At 33.8% G+C, this 20,080-nt stretch overlaps 2 protein-coding genes across 4 annotated transcripts in view; one reads left to right on the plus strand and one right to left on the minus strand.

Annotated features, from left to right (window-relative positions):
* Positions 1–20,080, minus strand: part of ARL13B (ADP ribosylation factor like GTPase 13B) — a 68,903-nt gene that overhangs the window by 24,031 nt on the left and 24,792 nt on the right. The window lies entirely within an intron of this gene.
* On the plus strand, positions 3,570–18,322 carry STX19 (syntaxin 19). The gene is made up of 2 exons (XM_030329781.2): positions 3,570–3,833; positions 14,702–18,322. The coding sequence occupies exon 2, from the start codon at positions 14,827–14,829 to the stop codon at positions 15,706–15,708; it is 882 nt and encodes a 293-aa protein (XP_030185641.1). The 5' UTR covers positions 3,570–3,833; positions 14,702–14,826; the 3' UTR covers positions 15,709–18,322.

The following is a 20,080-nucleotide window of genomic DNA, read 5'->3' on the forward strand; positions in this document are numbered from 1 at the left end:
GGCATAAAAAACATGACACTCAATCAGGAACATATTGAGGAAAAACAAAATGAAAAACTAAAATAAATTATTGAAAAATAGGAATTACTACAACATAACACCGTTTGCCTATCAGATGGCAGAGGACAAAAGTTTAATAAAACACTGTCATGGTCAGGGTTTGACAGACATTTCAGAGCCAAATATGTTATTTAACAAATATATAGAATAATAAATCTAATGAACCCTTATCACCTATCTTTAAAAATTATCAACATTATGCCATTCTTGCTCATCTACTATCTTTTACTTGCCCTGCTCAGTCAAGTTACTTCACCCAGCAATTTAAAAATTAAAAAACATTACCATAATACACTATCATGCCTAAAAAAAAATTAACATTCCTTGATATTTTTTATGTTATGTCCAAATTCAGATCCAAACAAGATACACATTACAATGTATTCGTTTAAATCTTTCTGAATCAATATCATCTGCAGTCCCAACACACCCACCCCTGCAACATTACCACCACCACCTCTTTTCCTCCCATGACATCTATTTGTAAAACAAAACAAGCCCTATTTCTATAGAATTTCCTGTGTTTAGTACGATTCAGCTAATACCCTCCTCATGAAGTCATTTTAACGTGCATTTCCTGTATCTGTAATTAGATACACATCGGTAGATGCGACATCTGTAGTTAGATGTACTGGTTGAAATTATGACAAGCATATTGCATAGATAGTGCTAATATGATACTTAGAAGGAATATTACATCTAGTTATACAAGCTTTAGTGATATTATAATAGATCAGTGGATTCGTCTAGAGTCAGCTTGATTCGTCCAAAATAAAGTTCCCGACTAACCTTTCTTTCATCTAATGATTTTAACAGACATAATGACCTTTGCTTAATTTCATTATTTTACAAGAGCTTATCAAATCATGATTTTTCTAGTTCTATATTCCTGCTGAATTTACTAGCTATGTTTTGTCTAAAGAATAAACTTTCATCAACTACTCGATAATGCTTAAATACAATTCAGATAAAAGTCAACATAAATGTTTGATCCTTTGCTTCATTTCCTAGTTTTCCTAAGAGTGAATTGGTGCCTTAACAACCTCCAAAGGTAATCAAGTTGCTTTATTTGGTTTGTGGAGGGATAGATATCATTATGAACTCATGGATTTTAGAGGTGCCTCTCTGGCTCAGTCAGAAGAAGAGCATGTGACTCTTGATCTCAGGGTCCGGAGATTGAGCCTACACGTTAGGGGTAGAGATTACTTAAATATCCTCAAACACACATGTATATGATAACATGTTTTAGTTTCTTTTAGTCGGTGTTCTTTTTTGAGGCTCAAAGTTACAGATTTTTGGTCATTGAGAGTCCTCTTTGAACTAGCTCCTGTGTTCTTTTGGCACAACTCCAGTAATCTTTGATAGCTTCTTTGCTTTCCCATAAGAAACTATATCCCAGGAGCGCCTGGGTGGCTCAGTCAGTCAAGTGGCCAACTTCAGCTCAGGTCATGATCTGGCAGTTCATGAGTTCAAGCCCCACGTCAGGCTCTGTGCTGACAGCTCAGAGCCTGGAGCCTGCTTCGGATTCTGTCTCCCTCTCTCTCTGCCCCTCTCCTGCTCATGCTCTGTCTCTCTCTCTCTCTCTCTCTCAAAAATGAATAAACTTAAAAAAAGAAAGAAAGAAAGAAAGAAAGAAAGAAAGAAAGAAGAAAAGAAAAGAAAAGAAAAGAAAAGAAAAGAAAAGAAAAGAAAAGAAAAGAAAAGAAAAGAAAAGAAAACAATGTCCCAGACCTGAAATCATCAGTTTCTCTAAGGTGCCCTGATTCCTTTCAGTAAGGAAGGAACTGGTATTTTAAAGACCACAATCTGGGGACTATGGGCATTTACTGCTATTGACTTGCCATTGCTTCTAGACCCTTTCAGTGGATAGAGCTAGGAAAAATTGGTTTAGAAAAAAATTAAATCATGAGCTCATAGTGATTTTTCTTTCCATTTTAAATCAAATATTAGTTTTTACTTAGCTTCATTTGTAGTTCTTTTTTCTTATACTTAAAAACTTCAGTTTGTAATCACACCGACATTAACAATTTACCATACAGTATAAAGAGTTTCAACACAATACCAATATTATTACTAAAAATACTTCCAAATGCAGGTTAAGATCTCATTGCGGTTATTTTTGTCTCTAACATATTTCCCACAAAAGATGCATGAGTCAAAATACTGGTTTTTAAAATTACTTGGAATAATGCTTCTCTGTGTGGCTATGCCAACATCTAGATATGTAGCCACGTTCATTTGTTTCAGGCTTCTTTTGCTTTTTACATACAGTTTTATTATTTTAAGATTTAATTTTTAAAACGTTTATATGGTTCCAAATTCAAAACTGTAAAAACAAGGTACAATCAGAACTATTTTCCATCTCTGTCCCTGTCCCTCTCTCTATTCCTTCCGTTCTCATCTAGGTAACTATTTTCATTAGTTTTTAGCTCATCCTCCCATTGCTTCTTTTTGAACATATAAACATGTATATGGGGGAAATGGTATTTTAAAGTACACAATTTGGAGACTATGGAAATTCACCATTATTGATTGGTGGGGGGGAGGAGTATTTGTGTGTATATCCGCCTTTCCTTTTTGCCTCAAAAACTACTACACTATATACACTTTTGTGCACTAGCATGCTTTTTTTAATTGTAAATTCTACAATTACCCTGTAGTATAAAGAAATCTTTTTTATTACTATATTCTTTACTAATGAATAAAACGGTCATTATACAGATGTTCCATTTATTCAGCCAGGCCTACATGGAAGGGCTTTTGGGTTGTTTCCAGTGATTTGTTGTCACAAAGAATGCTGTGAAGAGTAAGCGTGTGATGAGTTATTTCTTATTTTGGAAACATTCCAAGGATATAGCAATTTCCCTCCTCTTACCCTCAAATCATAACAACTCAGGCAGCAAAAAAGGGAGAGTAAGAAAATTCAGTAAGGTGAGAGAAATTTCATTTCTAATCCTTCCTGTAAGTATTTCACTCCAGTGAAAATTAATTTTGAATTGTTATACTGTATATTATAAACAGTATCACATATTACTGCACACCTTTAGGTTTTCCATGCTGAAACTATTTTAAAGTGAAAATAGCAAGTATAAGTAAAAACAAGAGTGAAGTGGAAGGTTTAAATATGAGCTCTTTTCTGGCTGGTATGGTTCTGAAATTCAATGATTTCATGAGTTAAGCCCTTGGGATTTCCTAAAATAAAGCAGAATTCAATCACCTTAGAGTAAATGGAACAAAAAGTCTTCACCCCAAGCTTGTTTCCATTCCTATTTATTCCAAATTCTGTAATATTTAGCAAGTTTTAATACCTAAAGAAAGCAAAGTAACATCTATTTAAAGACAAACCACCTTTTTCGTAATATCTTTTATGCATAATACAAGATCAAAATTACAGAGCCTGTGCCAAATGCTCTATGTAGGCAGTTTAACAAGGACTTCCTGTTACTGGCTAGCTCCAATGAAAATGATCTTCCTTTAATCTAAAGAATAGGCAGCTAACAGGCAAAACCGGATCCTCCAGGTGTGAAGCAAGCAATTTGTTCTTCTCATTTGATACTAACAGCAAAAGGACAACTCTACGTCTAACTTATTTGACTTCATTATTTGGCTTTCAATTACATTAACTAGATGAAAACCATACAGAAATTAGCCTGTGAACTATAAGACACAGGCTTAAATAATTTGATTGAAACGTTACAGATAACTCAGCTGTTCTCTCAAGGGCAGGACTCCAACACTGCAGGTGGAAAAGCAACAAAAAGAACAAGACAAAGGTAAATAAAACTACTTTTTTTGTACTTTTCAATGCAAGACATCCATAGACTGAAATGTGTGACATTTAAAAATAGCTCAACAGATAATTAAAGTTACTGGTTTGCTTAGATTTCGACCAGGTAACTGATCTGTTCATTTATACTGCTATATCTTGAATAAGGTTTGGGTTTAGAGCTCTTCGAAATAAACCACTATAATAAAAATCAACTTTTTCTTTTAATTCCTTTAAAAAATAACTTCTCATTTTGGAAACACTAGAAAATCAGATCCTCTAAAAACAAACTTAAAACGCTTTCTTTTGTAGACTATAAATTAGTCATACTGTGCTTACTTTCAGAATACTTTTACATTTAATTGTGAAAAGACGTTTATGTCCATACACATATACACATTGACACACATGTATAATATTTTTAAAGTTAAGATAATTTCCTGTAAGATCTTAATTTCTTCATTGTTTCTGAAAATCTTTTAAATTGGAAGAAATTAGATAATAACTTTGTTGTAAAGGACTACAGTAAAAATATCAAAGTACTCAGATTTTTAATGTTTCAGTATATTCTATATTCTATATTTTAATGTTTAAGTATATCCTAAGTACTTAAATTATAAAACTTAATATAAATATATTTGATTTGATGGTTTTAAAACTTAAGTCAGTACTATTTAAATGCAACATATATATAGGTAGTCTGATATGTTCAGAATTAAGTAATCTATAGAAGCTTAACCAAAACCTATTTTATTTTTTGATATTTCTTCCAAGTTATTTTATAATTCCTACCGTGTTAGATCTTAATAAATAGCCCATTTTCAATCAAAATAATAATGACTTTTATTAAATGTTTTAAGGGTGGACTTGAAAGTTGGCTATGATATATTTAGAACATATTATCTCCATGGCTATGTAGTTTTAAACTTAATATAAAAATCTTTTCATGTATGTACAGCTTAATAAGATAAGTGGGAGTTCAAAATTATACCAAAGTCTTAAATATTTAAACAAAAATGGTCTTATTGTTACATTACGCAAGGTAATTTAACAATTTATTTACAACAAATGAGTAGAATAAAAAAGTACTGAAAGAATGCATTATAAAAAATATGAGATAATTTAAACTCTGAGAAAATATATGCAATTTTCAATATTTCTTTTTAGTTTGCTTTCCATATTTAAGCAGCCCAAGAGGTGAATTTTCCATGAACAGATGCTTTCACTTTGAATTAGGAAAATGTTACAAGTTGTCTTCACACATAAAAGCAAAAGAATACTCTATTCATGTTGGATAAAAACTGGTTACATTTATTAAAATAGTGTATTTAATACAGTAACTGTAGAAAGAAATTTCTTACTAAAAAAATCTATAAATCTGTAAATATCTGTCTCAGGGTGTATGTTTCTTAAAGCATTAGGTAATTTTTATTCATATTTCTGTTTCTGAGAATGTTCCCTGTTTGTAATAGGGCGGAGAAAGTTTTACATCATACAAAGTTTACTTTTCTATTTCCCAGAACAAATTGTCAAAGTTGATTACCATATTTATAAATTAGTCTTCTTTCTTTTTGCAAATATCCTGTTTAAGCTCAAGATAAGTCAGTTATTAACAGTACAATTAAAAATTGTATAGCAACACAGTAAGCTAAACATACTGACAGAGGATTCATATTTGGATAGAAATCTTCCAACATTAAGAAAAATACATTTAAGGTACAGAAAGATTATATACAATGGTAGTCTCATCAATTTCATGTAGCCTAAGCAATTACACATTTATGGCTTCATGAACTCTGTCTCTTCCAACTTTCAAATTCTAATATACTTACATGTCTCACTTTACTTAATATTCTAATTTATGAAGCTGTAAAATTAAGAGGTTAAATTGGAAATAGTTATGCATGTACTTATGAGAAGGTAACTACTAGGAAATACAATTTATACGTAACATGTAAGTGCAACTGAGTACCTCCTACATTAAGTCAATTTTGGGGCAGATTAAGAAGAATTTAAGGAACATTCTGAACTATGTTAACTCTGTAAAGATAATCACCTATGACTTTCAGTCAAGATATACAGATATCCCACCCTCTTGCCACAAACATATGGAAGTACGGGGTGCCTGGGTGGCTCAGTTGATTAAGGTTTCGACTCATGGTTTCAACTCACATGATTTGTGAGATGGAGCCCTACGTCAGGCTCCACACTGACAGCACGGAGCCTGCTTGGGACTTCTCTCTCCCTCTCTCAAAATAAAACACATTAAAAAACAAAACAAAACAAAACAAAACATGTAGACATGTTTGATGTAGTCTTAAGGGAAAAAACACAAAATTTAAAATTGCATCATTACATTTGAAGTAAGAAAGGGAAATTTCCAGATGCTAGAATTGAAGAGGCAACACACAGCCAAAATGGACAGCAGGAATTAAAGCTAACTCCATGCAAATACTTTACCTTAGAGGCTGCAGTTTAGAATTTGTGCATAATAGGGGACTAAAACTGAGCTTCCTATAGTGGTAAACTAGAAAAAAATAGAATATAGTTCATATACAGTTACAGGAAAATCTCTGTTGGATTTAATGTCAGGATTACAGTGGGAGGTGAGGTATCCACTGAGGCTATAAAAATCAGTAAGAAAAAAATCCAGACCCATATGTATATACCTGGGCTATAGAAAAAGCACTAGAGAAAAATCAAGCCCATATTTATAGTACCTGGGCTAAGAAGGCAAACTCCAGAGGGCCCTAGTCATGCCAAAAACAAACAAACAAAAAATGGGTTAAGGATGTATCCATAATGCAGAGCACTCAGGACATCCTTGTATAATATAATCACCTACTACTGACAAAGGTCACAAAATACACCTGCCCACCACCAGAAGAAACAGTCTGTGGCCACAACAAAGGAATTTATTCCTAAGAAACCAGAAATAATCTAATAATTTAAGGTATCTTTAACATAAATACACTTTAAATGTTCAAAAGAAATATGCTGTCTCTCAAAAAAATAAAATAAAACATTTAAAAAAAGAAAAGAAAGAAAGGCATTGGATCTATAAATGAAGATCAACACAGTATAAACTGTATCACTGATTTTATATAAGCATTATTTACTATAATATGCATGCCATGATACATAGCACTGAAAGGAAGTCTGTTTTTCCTTTAATATCAGTAACATATTTACACCTACAGAATAAAAGATGTGGAATATTTACTTGATTTTTTCTGGAAAAATTATTAGTATTAATGAATAGAAAATACTATCAATATATTTTGAAGGATTCCTTGAAGCATGTTTTATTCAAATATTAAAATGTGAAAAAAAAACAAATATTAAAATGAGGTACACAAGGGAACTAATCTTTCAAGAACAGAAAGCCAGGAAAAGACAACCTTAACAAGGGTGAGAGTCAAATGTGTTGGTTTCCAAAATCAGTGACAGTAAAATTTACTTTTCTAAAAGCACTTACAAAGGCATACTGTGTTACAATAGCAATCTGAAATATTCTATTCCTTAAAACATTTTTTCAAACTATGATGCTTGAGAAAAAGGCTTTTGATGGTACTGATCACTTATTGCTAATTAAAACAAACAAACAAACAAACAAAACCGTATCTATCCAGCCATAAAAATGTTAGAGGGGGTTGTTTCAGGATTTGTTCTAAACCATGCAAGCAAGGAGAAAGTTGGGGACACTGCGGTTCTTGAGAACTGTGAAATTTAAGCATTGCCAAAAACTACTTAGCCATAGATAAGCATTAAACAGGACTTAATTTTCATGAATATAAAAATCAGAATCTGTTTTGTTTTGGTCCCTACCACCCCCATCTCTCATCTGAGCCTCTAATACTCAGTCTTTTCTTTTTCCCATGTTATCAAGGATAAAAGTCAGTTCTTTCAAAACTAAGTGTGCAAAAAACAACATAACTATATAAAGCATAGTATATACATTGTAGCTGTAAGAATTCATAGTAACAGGTTAGTAGAAAACAGAAATCTGTGTACATATATAGAAATGAAGTATTACTTCTTATCTCTCTTATCTCAGCCTATGACTGTGAGCCTAAACAAAATATAACAATACCTATCTCTACCATGGTATCAAGGATAGGATTCAAAGATTCTTGGAGACTTTCTGTCACATAGGTATATGAGATAGAATTAAATCTTTTTCCTCTTCTAAACTGTAAAGTGCTTAATTTGGTCTAATTATACTACAGGTTATAATAAAGCTGCAAACAACATAATTATTTTAGCTCTGATATACTATATTACCTTCTGCAAGAACTTTATTTTAGTCTTTATAGTAATTATACCAATTTATTATAGTACTTATACTAAAAACACTATTTGATATAGATCAACTTCATTTAGAGCATATTTCACTAGGATAACCTATTTCTAGTCACTATAGAAATCAGAAAAAGAACAGATCTGCAATCAGGTAGTCTTGTATCTGAATGAGGTTCTGCCACTTTTTAGTTATGTGGCCTCTGGCAAGTCACTTTACCTTTCAGATGCTAAGAAAGTTAGAGGAATAGCTAAGAAAGTTAACATCCAAATAAGGGGAATTTTAAAGAAAGTAATACAAAGAGAATGGAAAAGATGAAGTTTTTGAAAAATTAGGAACCCCTTCCCCCCCCCAAAAAAAATCCTAAATACATCAATTTCCAGACTGAAAAATCATTCAACTTCCAGCAAATAAATGCAAAAAGATGTACCCCAAGTCATGTTATTGTGAAAATTCAGAACACTGAGATTAAAAAGAAAAGGCCAAGACTTTTATGAAAGGAAGGGGAAAAAAAACGATCCTATTTAAAATACCAGGAATTCTATGGCAGATTTCTTAAGGGCGACAAAGAATGTTAGATAAAAATGCAGCAAGGTTTTCAAAATTCTATGGAATATAATTTCCAAGTAAGAATTATATCTGCAGAAAATCTGTCATTCCGGTATTAAGGATAGAATAAAAATGTTTTCAGAAATATAAGTGATCACCACATTTATGTTTTAAAAGGAAACTATGGTATGCCCCCAAATCAAGGGAATAAACCAAGAATAGAGATGACGAACTAGGAATCAGGAGGAGATAAGACACAAGAAAAGAGAAAAATATCCAAACATAGCAGCTGTGTAGTAAATCAGGTCATACTAGAGGGTTTCAAGAAAGAAGCCTCAGAAAATGGAATAACAACATGAAATAAAAGAAAAAGAATACCTACTATATTTGAATATATTAAGAGGGTATTTTCAGTTCAAGTCAAGAGTTTACAGTGAAGTAGTAATGCACATGTACAAAATTAAGCAACTAAAAACCTGAGGTAATTAGTATTTTCAAGAGAAATTTAAAAGTTACATGGTTCTTGATCTGAGTAGTGGTTACATGGATGTGTTCACTTTGTGAAAAATCATCAAACTATACATTTTTATTTGGGACACTTTCTGTATATGTAAATACTTCAACAAAAAGCTTTCTTAAAGTGAAAATACACATTTCCTAGCCTTATCCACTGAAAAGGCCTAGAAACAATGAAAAAAATTATCTGAGAAAGAAAATATAGCCATACTACCTTTTGTGACTCTGGTATATGTAATATTTGGGTAGTCAGAATAATGTAAACACAGAATACTAACCAAAAATTGTGATATAACTATACTGAGAGGGAAAAATTGAGGGAAGACTGGGGGTATAATGTGGTTAAACCACATCTTTCATAGCAGAGATACAATAGAATATTTAAAACTGAAAAAGCGGAAACACCTATGGAAGCAAATTACCTAGAAACAGAGAGTTTAAAAGTAACATACAGCTAAGGGGCTGGAAACTGCCTTTGGAAATGGGAAAATGGAAATGAGGCGTGGTGGGGCAGGCAAGGGTCGGCTGTATATCTTTACAAGCTTTGAAGTGATTTGACTTCTTAAACTGTCTATGTGTGCTAATTTGAGGAGAAAAAAATCATATTCAAAAAGCCAATTTAAAAAAGACAAAGTTTTGGGGATGCAAGCTGGTGCAGCCACTCTGGAAAACAGTATGGAGGTTCCTCAAAAAACTAAAACCAGAAGTACCCTACAACCCAGCAATTGCACTACTAGGCATTTATCCAAGGGATACAGATATGCTGTTTCGAAGGGGCACATGCACCCCAATGTTTATAGCAGCGCTATCGACAATAGCTAAACTATGGAAAGAGCCCAAATGTCCATCGATGGATGAATGGATAAAGAAGATGTGGTGTGTGTATATATATATATATACATGATATATATATATATATATATATATATGTGTGTGTATATATATATACACACATTATATATATAATATATATCATGTATATATAACATATGTACATTATATATATATAATATATGTATATAATGGAGTATTACTCGGCAATCAAAAAGAATGAAATCTTGCCATTTGCAACTACATGGATGGAACTGGAGGGTATTATGCTAAGTGAAATTAGTCAGAGAAAGACAAAAATCCTATGACTTCATTCATATGAGGACTTCAAGAGACAAAACAGATGAACATAAGGGAAGGGAAACACAAATAATATAAAAACAGGGAGAGGGCAAAGCATAAGAGACTCATAAATATGGAGAACAAACAGAGGGTTACTGGAGGGTTGTGGGGGGGGGTGGGCTAAATGGGTAAGGGGAACTAAGGAATCTACTCCTGAAATCATCGTTGCACTATATCCTAACTAATTTGGATGCAAATTAAAAAAAATAAAATTAAAAAATAAAAGAAGGAAATTCTACATTTGCAACAACATGGATGAAACTGGAGGACATTATGCTAAGTGAAATAAGCCAAACAGAGAAAGACAAATGTTGTATTGTGTCACTTACATGTGGAATCTTAAAAAAAAAAAAAATTTGATTTCATAGAAACAGAATAGAAATAGAATGGTGGCTGGGGAAAGACTGGAATGAGCAGAGATAGGTCAAAGAGTACACACTTTCTATTTAAAGAAAAATAGGTTCTGAGGATATAAAGTACAGCATGGGGACTGTGGTTAATAATATGGTGTATATATTTGAAAGTTGCTCAGAGTACATCATAAGTATTCTAACCACACATGCAAAAAAAAGCTAATTATGTGAAGTGAAGGATGTATTCATTATGTTGAAACTGGTAATCATTCCACAATGTATATGAAGTCATCACACTGAACACTTTAAAAATATACAATTATATTTGTCAATTATTCCTCAATAAAGTTGAGGGGGAGATTGGAAGAAAAGCAGTGTAAAATAAAGAAATTACCTCAGCCAAAAAAAAAATAAAAACAGACAAAGTTTACAAGCAACCTGACATCCTAAGCACTAAGGGGAGGGGTTTATTGTCAGCATCAATAAGGTAATACCAGAGACAGCATATAGATAAGGAAGTAATAAATAATGCTAAACCAAACAAAGAACAGTAGGGAGCTATTCAAGACACATCATTAAGCTAACTGACTTTTTAGCATCAACCTCCCTCTACACCAGAAAGAGGGTGAGTCTTTACCAGAAGTATATAGTAAATTATGGGTGGTAATTCTGCTTTCACAAAGTTGCCACGTGAGAAAAAGTTTCTACAATCACTTCCCAATGTTTTTGAGTGTTTTTAAATATCTTCACCAGCATGATCATCAGACATTTAATAAAATACTGAATACAAAAGAGCATATAGATGATCCCAGCTTTATGTAATATATATATATAATGTAATATATATAATGTAATATATATAATGTAATATATATATAATGTAATATATATATAATGTAATATATATATGTTTTATATATATATATATATATTCTGGGAAATTTATATTATATATCTCACACTGGATGAAGCACTAGTCTAGAAGCCAGGAAATCTTGCATTATTTAACCAGTACTACCATTAACAAGCTCTGGGTAAGACATTTAACTTTTTTGATTCTCAACTTTCCCATAAGAAAAATGTGGAAATTGATTAGCTAACTTATAAGGCTTCTTTCTGGAATCCCATTCATTGCCTTGGCACCCCATTTCCTACAGCCTGGGTACTATCCCATGGCTCTTCATCTTCTCAACAGTAGGTCTCATAGTTCAAATACCACCTTAGAGAAGATTTGCTTAATTGATCCATCAAGATCTAAAATTGTCTCATTTATTTGTTTAATTGTATATTGCCCATCTCCCCTCAGAGAGTAAATTATTCCAGGACAGGTACTATTAAATAAATACTACAGTATTTAAAACTTTGCATATAGTAAGCCTCAATAATTATTTGACAGAATGTCAGTCCTTTAAAACCAAAGGAATATTATTAGGATGCTGGTTTAACTTTTCGTGCAATGCAGGCCTCATTTCCACATCATCAACTGGGTCATCAATCAAGAATCTTGAACATCTCCAGTGACAACAAGCCTATTAACTCATGAAGCAGTTCATTCTATCTTGGGACAACTCTACTCATTTGAAAAGTCTTCTTTACACTAAATCAAACCTCTCTCCGTGTAATTTCCACTCATGTCTCCTGGATTAATGCCAAGTTAAGTCTGGTCCCTCTTATACATACAGACCTACACATTTCAGAAAACAGTTGTAGATACTCCCTACATCTCTGTTGCAGGAAAAGTATTTCCATTCTTTTCAGTGATTCTCCTTGTATTATGTCCCTGAGATTGTCTTCCAATCCCTGAGATTGTCTTCCAATCTCAACCTTCCCGTGATAGTATGGAAATTCCCAATTTTTGAATTCTTATCTCAAAACATCAGAACTTAACACAGTCCTTCTCTCATTTGCTTTGACTAACATAAAGTCAGTGGAACAAATATCTTTCTTAGTCAATCTAGACATGACAATATTATTCATGAAAGCATAATGATTATTCTGATATAAAGCTCATAATCAACTGAAACCTCCAGTTATTTTGATCAGCACTGCTACGAAGATAGGATCTTCCATTTTATAGATGTAAAGATGCTTTCTAAACAATTAGTTGCAATATTTTATATCCGTCCTGGTTAAACATAATTTTGTTCCTTTTAGTAGACTGTTCTATGCTATTTTAATCTTTGAATCCCAACTCTGTACTTGAAGATCTCTCCAAATTATGTGTCATCAACATATTTGATAAGTATGCCTTCTGTGACAACACCCAAATCACTGATAAAAATATTTGCATAAGCAATATCAAACACTTACATCCCATAGCATAACAGCATAACATTAGCAATACTGGCTGATTTTTCTCTGGCTTATACTGATATTATGTGCGGTTCAACACACTATTTGTAACTCCCCAAAAGCTTCTTATCTGCAAAAATATCATGAAAGGCATTATTAAATGCCCTTCTAAAGTCAAGATGTTCTATGAAAATATTTTATTAACATAGATTGTCTTTTTAAATATATTTTTGTTTTTATCTAAATTCCAGTGAGATAACATACACACACACACACACACACACACACACACACGTCCGTAATTTGGAAGTAAATAATACTGCTATAAACATAGGGGTACATGTATTCCTTTGGATTATTACTTTTGTATCCTTTGGGTAAATATCTAGTAATGCAATTGCTAGATCATAGGGTAGTTCTATTTTTAACTTTTTGAGGAAACTCCATACTGTTTTCCAGAGAATACATCAGTTTGCATTCCCCTTACTCATTTCATTTTATATATATGCATAACAATGAGTGTATATATAGTACATATACATAAATCAATATATGTACATATAAATGATATATGTATATACATACATGTGTATAGACCTAAACACATATATATGTATATATAAATTATATACGTATATATGTGTGTGCATGTATATGTGTGTGTGTATATATAATGTACACCAAATTTAATCCTGTGGATAACTACCAACACAGGATGTGATGTCAACCCTATCAGCACCCCAAAATAGCATTTTATATATTGTCATTTCTGAAAAAATAGCACTTAATATGAATTGGTAGAAATTTTGTTCTAAGTCTGGATATCTTTGCAAAGAAATGCTAAGAATAAGGAATCAGCATAATCAAACCAAGCATATGTGGATATAATGGATATGTATATATATATATATATATATATATATATATACATATATATGTGTATACAATAGATTAAAAAACAATGCTATGTCAAATGTGTTAATCAATCTAGAAGCCTCAGAAATTAAAAAAAAAAATCCAATATTATCTATATTGCTTCCATCTTTCCTATGGAATCTGCCCTGTCACTAAAATGCATATTTAGCAAATGAGTTTAACATTACATAGACCAAATTAATTAGGAACAGTATCTTTAGTAATAAGGGCATTTTCAAAGTGCCCTTTTACTCCTAAAAGTTGAAGATATGGTCAAATCTTCCATTTTAAGATATATCCTCTAGATGCACAAAAATCTATTTTTTTTTTTTAATTTTTTTTTTTCAACGTTTATTTATTTTTGGGACAGAGAGAGACAGAGCATGAACGGGGGAGGGGCAGAGAGAGAGGGAGACACAGAATCGGAAACAGGCTCCAGGCTCTGAGCCATCAGCCCAGAGCCTGACGCGGGGCTCGAACTCACGGACCGCGAGATCGTGACCTGGCTGAAGTCGGACACCCAACCGACTGCGCCACCCAGGCGCCCCACAAAAATCTATTAAATGGCAGAATCATGAGATGAGACTGAACTACTTATTTGGGGGCAATTGTATCTCTATCACTGCTTTCTCAGCTATTTCACCCAACCGAACAGGACTCATAGTAGGCCCACAGGGTATGCAGTAACTTATAAATTATTTTACATTACTTTTCCTATTCAGTTATCTTTATGAGGAAATACTTACTGATTTTTCTAATTTTTCAAACTCTTTTCAGAAAACTAGGAGGATTTTTCCTGGGAGACACACATTAGCTATGTGAAGCCAACCGTTACTGAGAGAAAATGCCAAACTTTTCTTTGTTCAACACAATCATTTTTGCTTCTTAAAAAGAAACGGAAGATGAAAGACCGACTTCAAGAACTAAAGCAACGAACAAAAGAAATCGAACTCTCCAGAGACAGGCATGTGTTGACTACAGAAGCAGAACAAGGGGTGTTTTTGCAGCAAGCTGTTATTTATGAAAGAGAGCCGGTAGCTGAGAGACACTTACATGAGATCCAAAAACTACAGGAGAGTATTAACAATTTGACAGATGATGTTCAAAAATTTGGGCAGCAACAGAGAAGTCTGGTGGCTTCAATGAGAAGGTTTAGTCTACTTAAGAGAGAGTCTAGCATTACAAAGGAGATAAAAATACAAGCAGAACACATTAACAGAGGTTTGGATGATTTAGTAAAAGAAGTTAAGAAGTCAGAGGCTGAAAATGGTCCATCAGCAGTGGTGACAAGGATACTTAAATCTCAGCATGCTGCGATGTTCCGCCAATTTCAGCAAACAATGTTTACATACAATGACACATTAGCAGCAAAGCAGGAGAAGTGCAAGACATTTATTTTCCGTCAGCTCGAAGTTGCTGGAAAAGAGGTGCCTGAAGAAGAAGTAAATGATATGCTTTATCAAGGCAAATGGGAAGTTTTTAATGAAAGCTTACTTACAGAAATCACTATCACTAAGGCACAACTCTCAGAGATAGAACAAAGACACAAGGAACTTGTTAATTTGGAGAACCAAATAAAAGATTTAAGGGACCTTTTCATTCAGATATCTCTTTTAGTAGAGGAACAAGGAGAAAGCATCAACAATATTGAAATGATAGTGAATGGTACAAAAGAATATGTTAACACTACTAAAGAGAAATTTGGACTTGCTGTAAAATACAAAAAAAGAAATCCTTGTAAGGTATTGTGTTGTTGGTGTTGCCCATGCTGTGGCTCAAAATAAAGAAGCTATTTTAGACATTTTTTCCAGTTGTAGAATGAAGGATGTCCCATATTTCAGCATCTTTCTTCATTTTACAGATCCATTCACATACCTTTCATCATTATTAAGTCATAATTTTCCTCTTCAGCCCTTATCTACTAGACCAACAGAAACTTCTTCAGTCAGGGACAAAGCAAGTCATTTATTAAACCAAAAACAGTATAGCTAGTTAACTTTAAACTCACAAGTTAACTACTAAAAATGAGATCAATGATCTTATGTTTCTGTTCAGGTACCAAGCTCTATTATGTATTTTGTAACTTTTAATGCCTTAACAAGATGAATGTAAGTGACAACTGCTTAACCAATCCTTCTGGCTCATTTGAGAGCATTTCAGTGGTAAATTAAGTGCATGAAACAAGACCTCAAAAAGTGCTATATTAAAATCAAACCAGAAGCTGTGTCAAATCTTTTATGCTCAGATGGGTAAATTAACTCGGTGGTCAATAAATCATGGAAAAATCCAACTATGTACTGAATGAAGAGTCTGGTTGGTAACTGAGAGCTGAATCTAGCTTAAGGCCTAAGAAAGTAAGGCACTGTTTTCCTGAACTTGGGTCCATTCAGGACATTGTAGTACAGATCAGGAAGGTTGGCAAAGAAAGTAAAAAATAAAGGCAATTGCATTCTCAAAAGATTCTCTATCACTTTACGGTGAAGCTGAACACTGCACAATGGGCTAGGGATATAGTCTAAACTCACACAGGAATAGAGTTTTGGAATTCACATTTTAATGGAGAAAGCAGGTAAAAAACAAATACAAATATTAGATACTGTTAAGCTCTTGGCAGAAACTTAAGATATTGAAAAACTGACTTTTGGAATGGCTTCTTTTCCTTGGGTGGTCAGTGAAGGCCTCTCTGAAAGGGAACATTAAATGAATATCTAAATGATGAGGACAAGGAACAGTATATCCCAGGCATAGAACAAAGAACCTGAGGATGATATAACTTACTCTGTTTAAAGAAAAATGAGCAGTACAGCTGTATCATAGTAAGAAAGGAGTAATGAGGTAAGAGATAAAGTTAAGAAAGGTCAGCAGGGGCTAGATGAAAGGCTTTGTTGGCCATGTAAGTCCGAAGTTTACAGCAAGTATAATCAATGTAAAGCCCTTAGACTGTCTCTAGCCTGAAAATGACGTTATGTAATTTATCTGAGAAAAATCATCTTGTCTGCTGTATGTGGGTTAGAATGGATTTGAGGCAGATGAGTGGAGGACAAGGATGCAGGTATAGAAAACCACCAGAAGGGTAATGCAGCAATCCCAGTAAGAGATGGTGGAAGCCTGGACTAGGATGGGAATGGAGGTGGGGGTGGGGGTAGCATTACTAACACTCAAGGTTAATACAGTGTGTTATGTCTCAGCATTGTTCTAATAATTTTACAGTTTTGCCCACAAAAACACTAGGTACGGTGAGGTTAAGTAACCTGTCCCAGGTCACAGAAACTGTGAGAATCAGAATTTGAACCCAGGCTGTCTGATTCCAAAACAAATTCTTAACTACTAGGTACTATATAAGCGGCGATGAAAAAAAAATTAGACTAACTTGTGATAGATTTCAAAGCTAGAATCTACAGGAGACTGATTGGATGATCTCGTGACCCTGGGATCATGACCTGAACCAAAATCAAGAGTCACAGGCTCAACCAACTGGGCCACCTAAGTGCCCCAGAGGTGGGTGATTTTAGAATGAAGTTACCTAAAAAGTTTGTAGATCCAAAAAAATCAAATACCCAGAGAAGAGCCTGAGGCATTCCAAAATTTCCACCTAAAGTGGAAGAGTTAATAAAGGAGATTGAGAAGAAACTATTAATGAAGTATAAGGAAAACCAAAAAAGTGTGCTACAATGCAGAGTGTTAAAAGGACAAAGTTTAGGAAGAAGTCAACCTGACGTAAAATAAGAACAGCAAACTGACAATGGATTTGGCAAAGTGAAGACAAATCGTTGACTCGAACATGAGCCATTTCAAGGATTTGTAGGGATAGAAGCACAAGAGAAGTACGTTGAAGAAAGAATGCGATATGAAGTATAGCAGCCACTACGAAGTATACTTTTCAGCTATGTGAATAGAGGACTGTGAAAAGGAATGAACTGCTTGAGAAGAATGCAGGGTCAAAGGATTCCATAACACTTAAAGTTAAGAAGTCCAAGAGCACATCCTGCTAATGGGAATGATCCACACTGGCAAACTCTTGATATAAGAAATGGAAGGGATTATATGCAAAAGTAGAAAGGATTGGGATCTATAGTACAAATGGAGAAGGTGGCCTTGGATAGGAGCAGAAGCACTTTTTCCATATTATAGTCTCGAGAAAAGGCAATATTTAGGAATAAAAGCAGATAGTTGAACAAATTTGGTGGTCCTAAATGAAAGAATTCTTACATAAGTTTCTATTTCCTTAAAGAACTAGGAGGCAAAATTATTAGTTGAAAGCACAGTGGAGTTGATGGATAACAGGAATATACATATACATAACCTCCTAACACTATAAAATAAATTTTAAATTATAAAATACAAAGAAATTGAAGAGCTTTCTGCTGTGTCAATTATCAAGTATTACCAGAGAAAAAGATGTTTCATCTATGTCAGCTCCTAATGTTTAAAGAACTTTATAAAAAAGATAAATTTAAATCCAATGACAAACTCTCCACCTAATCAGGTGGTGATAAATTTCTTCTGCCCCTTCTGAAGTTGCACTATATCCTTTTATCTATGACATTACTGATACTGGTTTATAATTGTTCCCAAATTGTTTATCATGGAAACTGAGAACATTAAGTATTATTTAATATTCACTAGCATAATTATGTCCAAAAGCGTTTGTAAAACTGTAGAGTTCTATTAGTATTTATATCTGCACATAGTGCTTTTACAGCAAGACTTAACACAGAAAGATTCACGGCAAAGCAATATATCACATATAATTTTCACTGTTATATTTTATTTTATTTTATTTTTTTAACGTTTATTTATTTTTGGGACAGAGAGAGACTGAGCATGAACGGGGGAGGGGCAGAGAGAGAGGGAGACACAGAATCGGAAACAGGCTCCAGGCTCCGAGCCATCAGCCCAGAGCCTGACGCGGGGCTCGAACTCACGGACCGCGAGATCGTGACCTGGCTGAAGTCGGACGCTTAACCGACTGCGCCATCCAGGCGCCCCATTCACTGTTATATTTTAAAACTAATTAGAATCACGCGGGGAGGACTGGATGGCTCAGTCAGTGGTGCAGTGAAGCGTGACTCTTGATCTTGGGGTTGTTGAGTTCACGCCCTATGTTGGGTGTAGAGAAGGGCGCCTTGGGTAGCTCAGTTGGGTAAGCATCCGACTCTTGATTTCAGCTCAGGTCATGATCTCACGGTTTGTGAGATCAAGCCCTGTGTCAGGCTCTGTCTGCACTGACAGCACGGAGCCTGTTTGGGAATCTCTCTCTCTCCTCTGCCTCTCTCCCCAGCTCATATGTACGTGCGTGTGCTCTCTCAAAAAGTAAATAAATAAACAAAATAAAGTAAAATCTTAAAAAAAAAAAATCACCTAACCTAAGCAAAAAAAAAAACCAGAATACTTAATTGGTTGCTTAACATATTTTACATGTTATCCACACACTTACTAGGCACTAAAAGTATTTTTTTCCCTTAAAATGATTACCTTAAAGGGAAAAACTAAGCATTAGAGGGACAATATTAGGAAATCTACTGGTAAAATTACTATGAGCACCTGGGCTCATGTTCTCACCTACTAAACTATGTCATTTTCTGTAATCAAAAGCTTCATGTAGTCTGAATTCATATAATGAGACATTTTAAAAGCTCTCCTAATTCATCTCCATCCAGACACAGCATATCATCAACAATAACTATTCATATCCATCATCAATCACACTTGCAAAGCCACTAGTAAAGCACTGCACTAGCTGCTTTAAATACATGATCTGAAATTCTCATGACAACACACTTACTAAAATCCTTATTTACAAGTGTAGACACGGAAACTCAGAGCAAATAACCTCCCCTAGGCCCGTCTGACTTTAAAGTCAGAGGTTACAACTTGCAGCTGTAAAATAAATAAGTCATGGCAAGGAAAAGTACAGCAAGGGAATACAGTTGATGATGTAGTAAGTGTATGGGGACAGGCGGTAACTACACTTAACCACGGTGAGCATTTTGTAACATATACACAATTGCTGAATCACTATGTTGTACACCTGGAACTAGTATTACATGTCAACTATGTTTCAACTAAAAAAGAAATTGGAGGTTATGTTGATTCCACTGCTATTCATACTACTGCAAAAGTTACTCACTTTTTTCTATTGGAAAGGTCTTCATC

The sequence above is a fragment of the Lynx canadensis genome, chromosome C2, assembly GCF_007474595.2.
Source record: "Lynx canadensis isolate LIC74 chromosome C2, mLynCan4.pri.v2, whole genome shotgun sequence".
NCBI classification, from domain to species: Eukaryota; Metazoa; Chordata; class Mammalia; order Carnivora; family Felidae; genus Lynx; species Lynx canadensis.

Coding starts and splice junctions, on each gene's coding strand:
- STX19 (XM_030329781.2), top strand. CDS start 14,827: ATGAAAGACCGACTTCAAGAACTAAAGCAACGAACAAAAGAAATCGAA.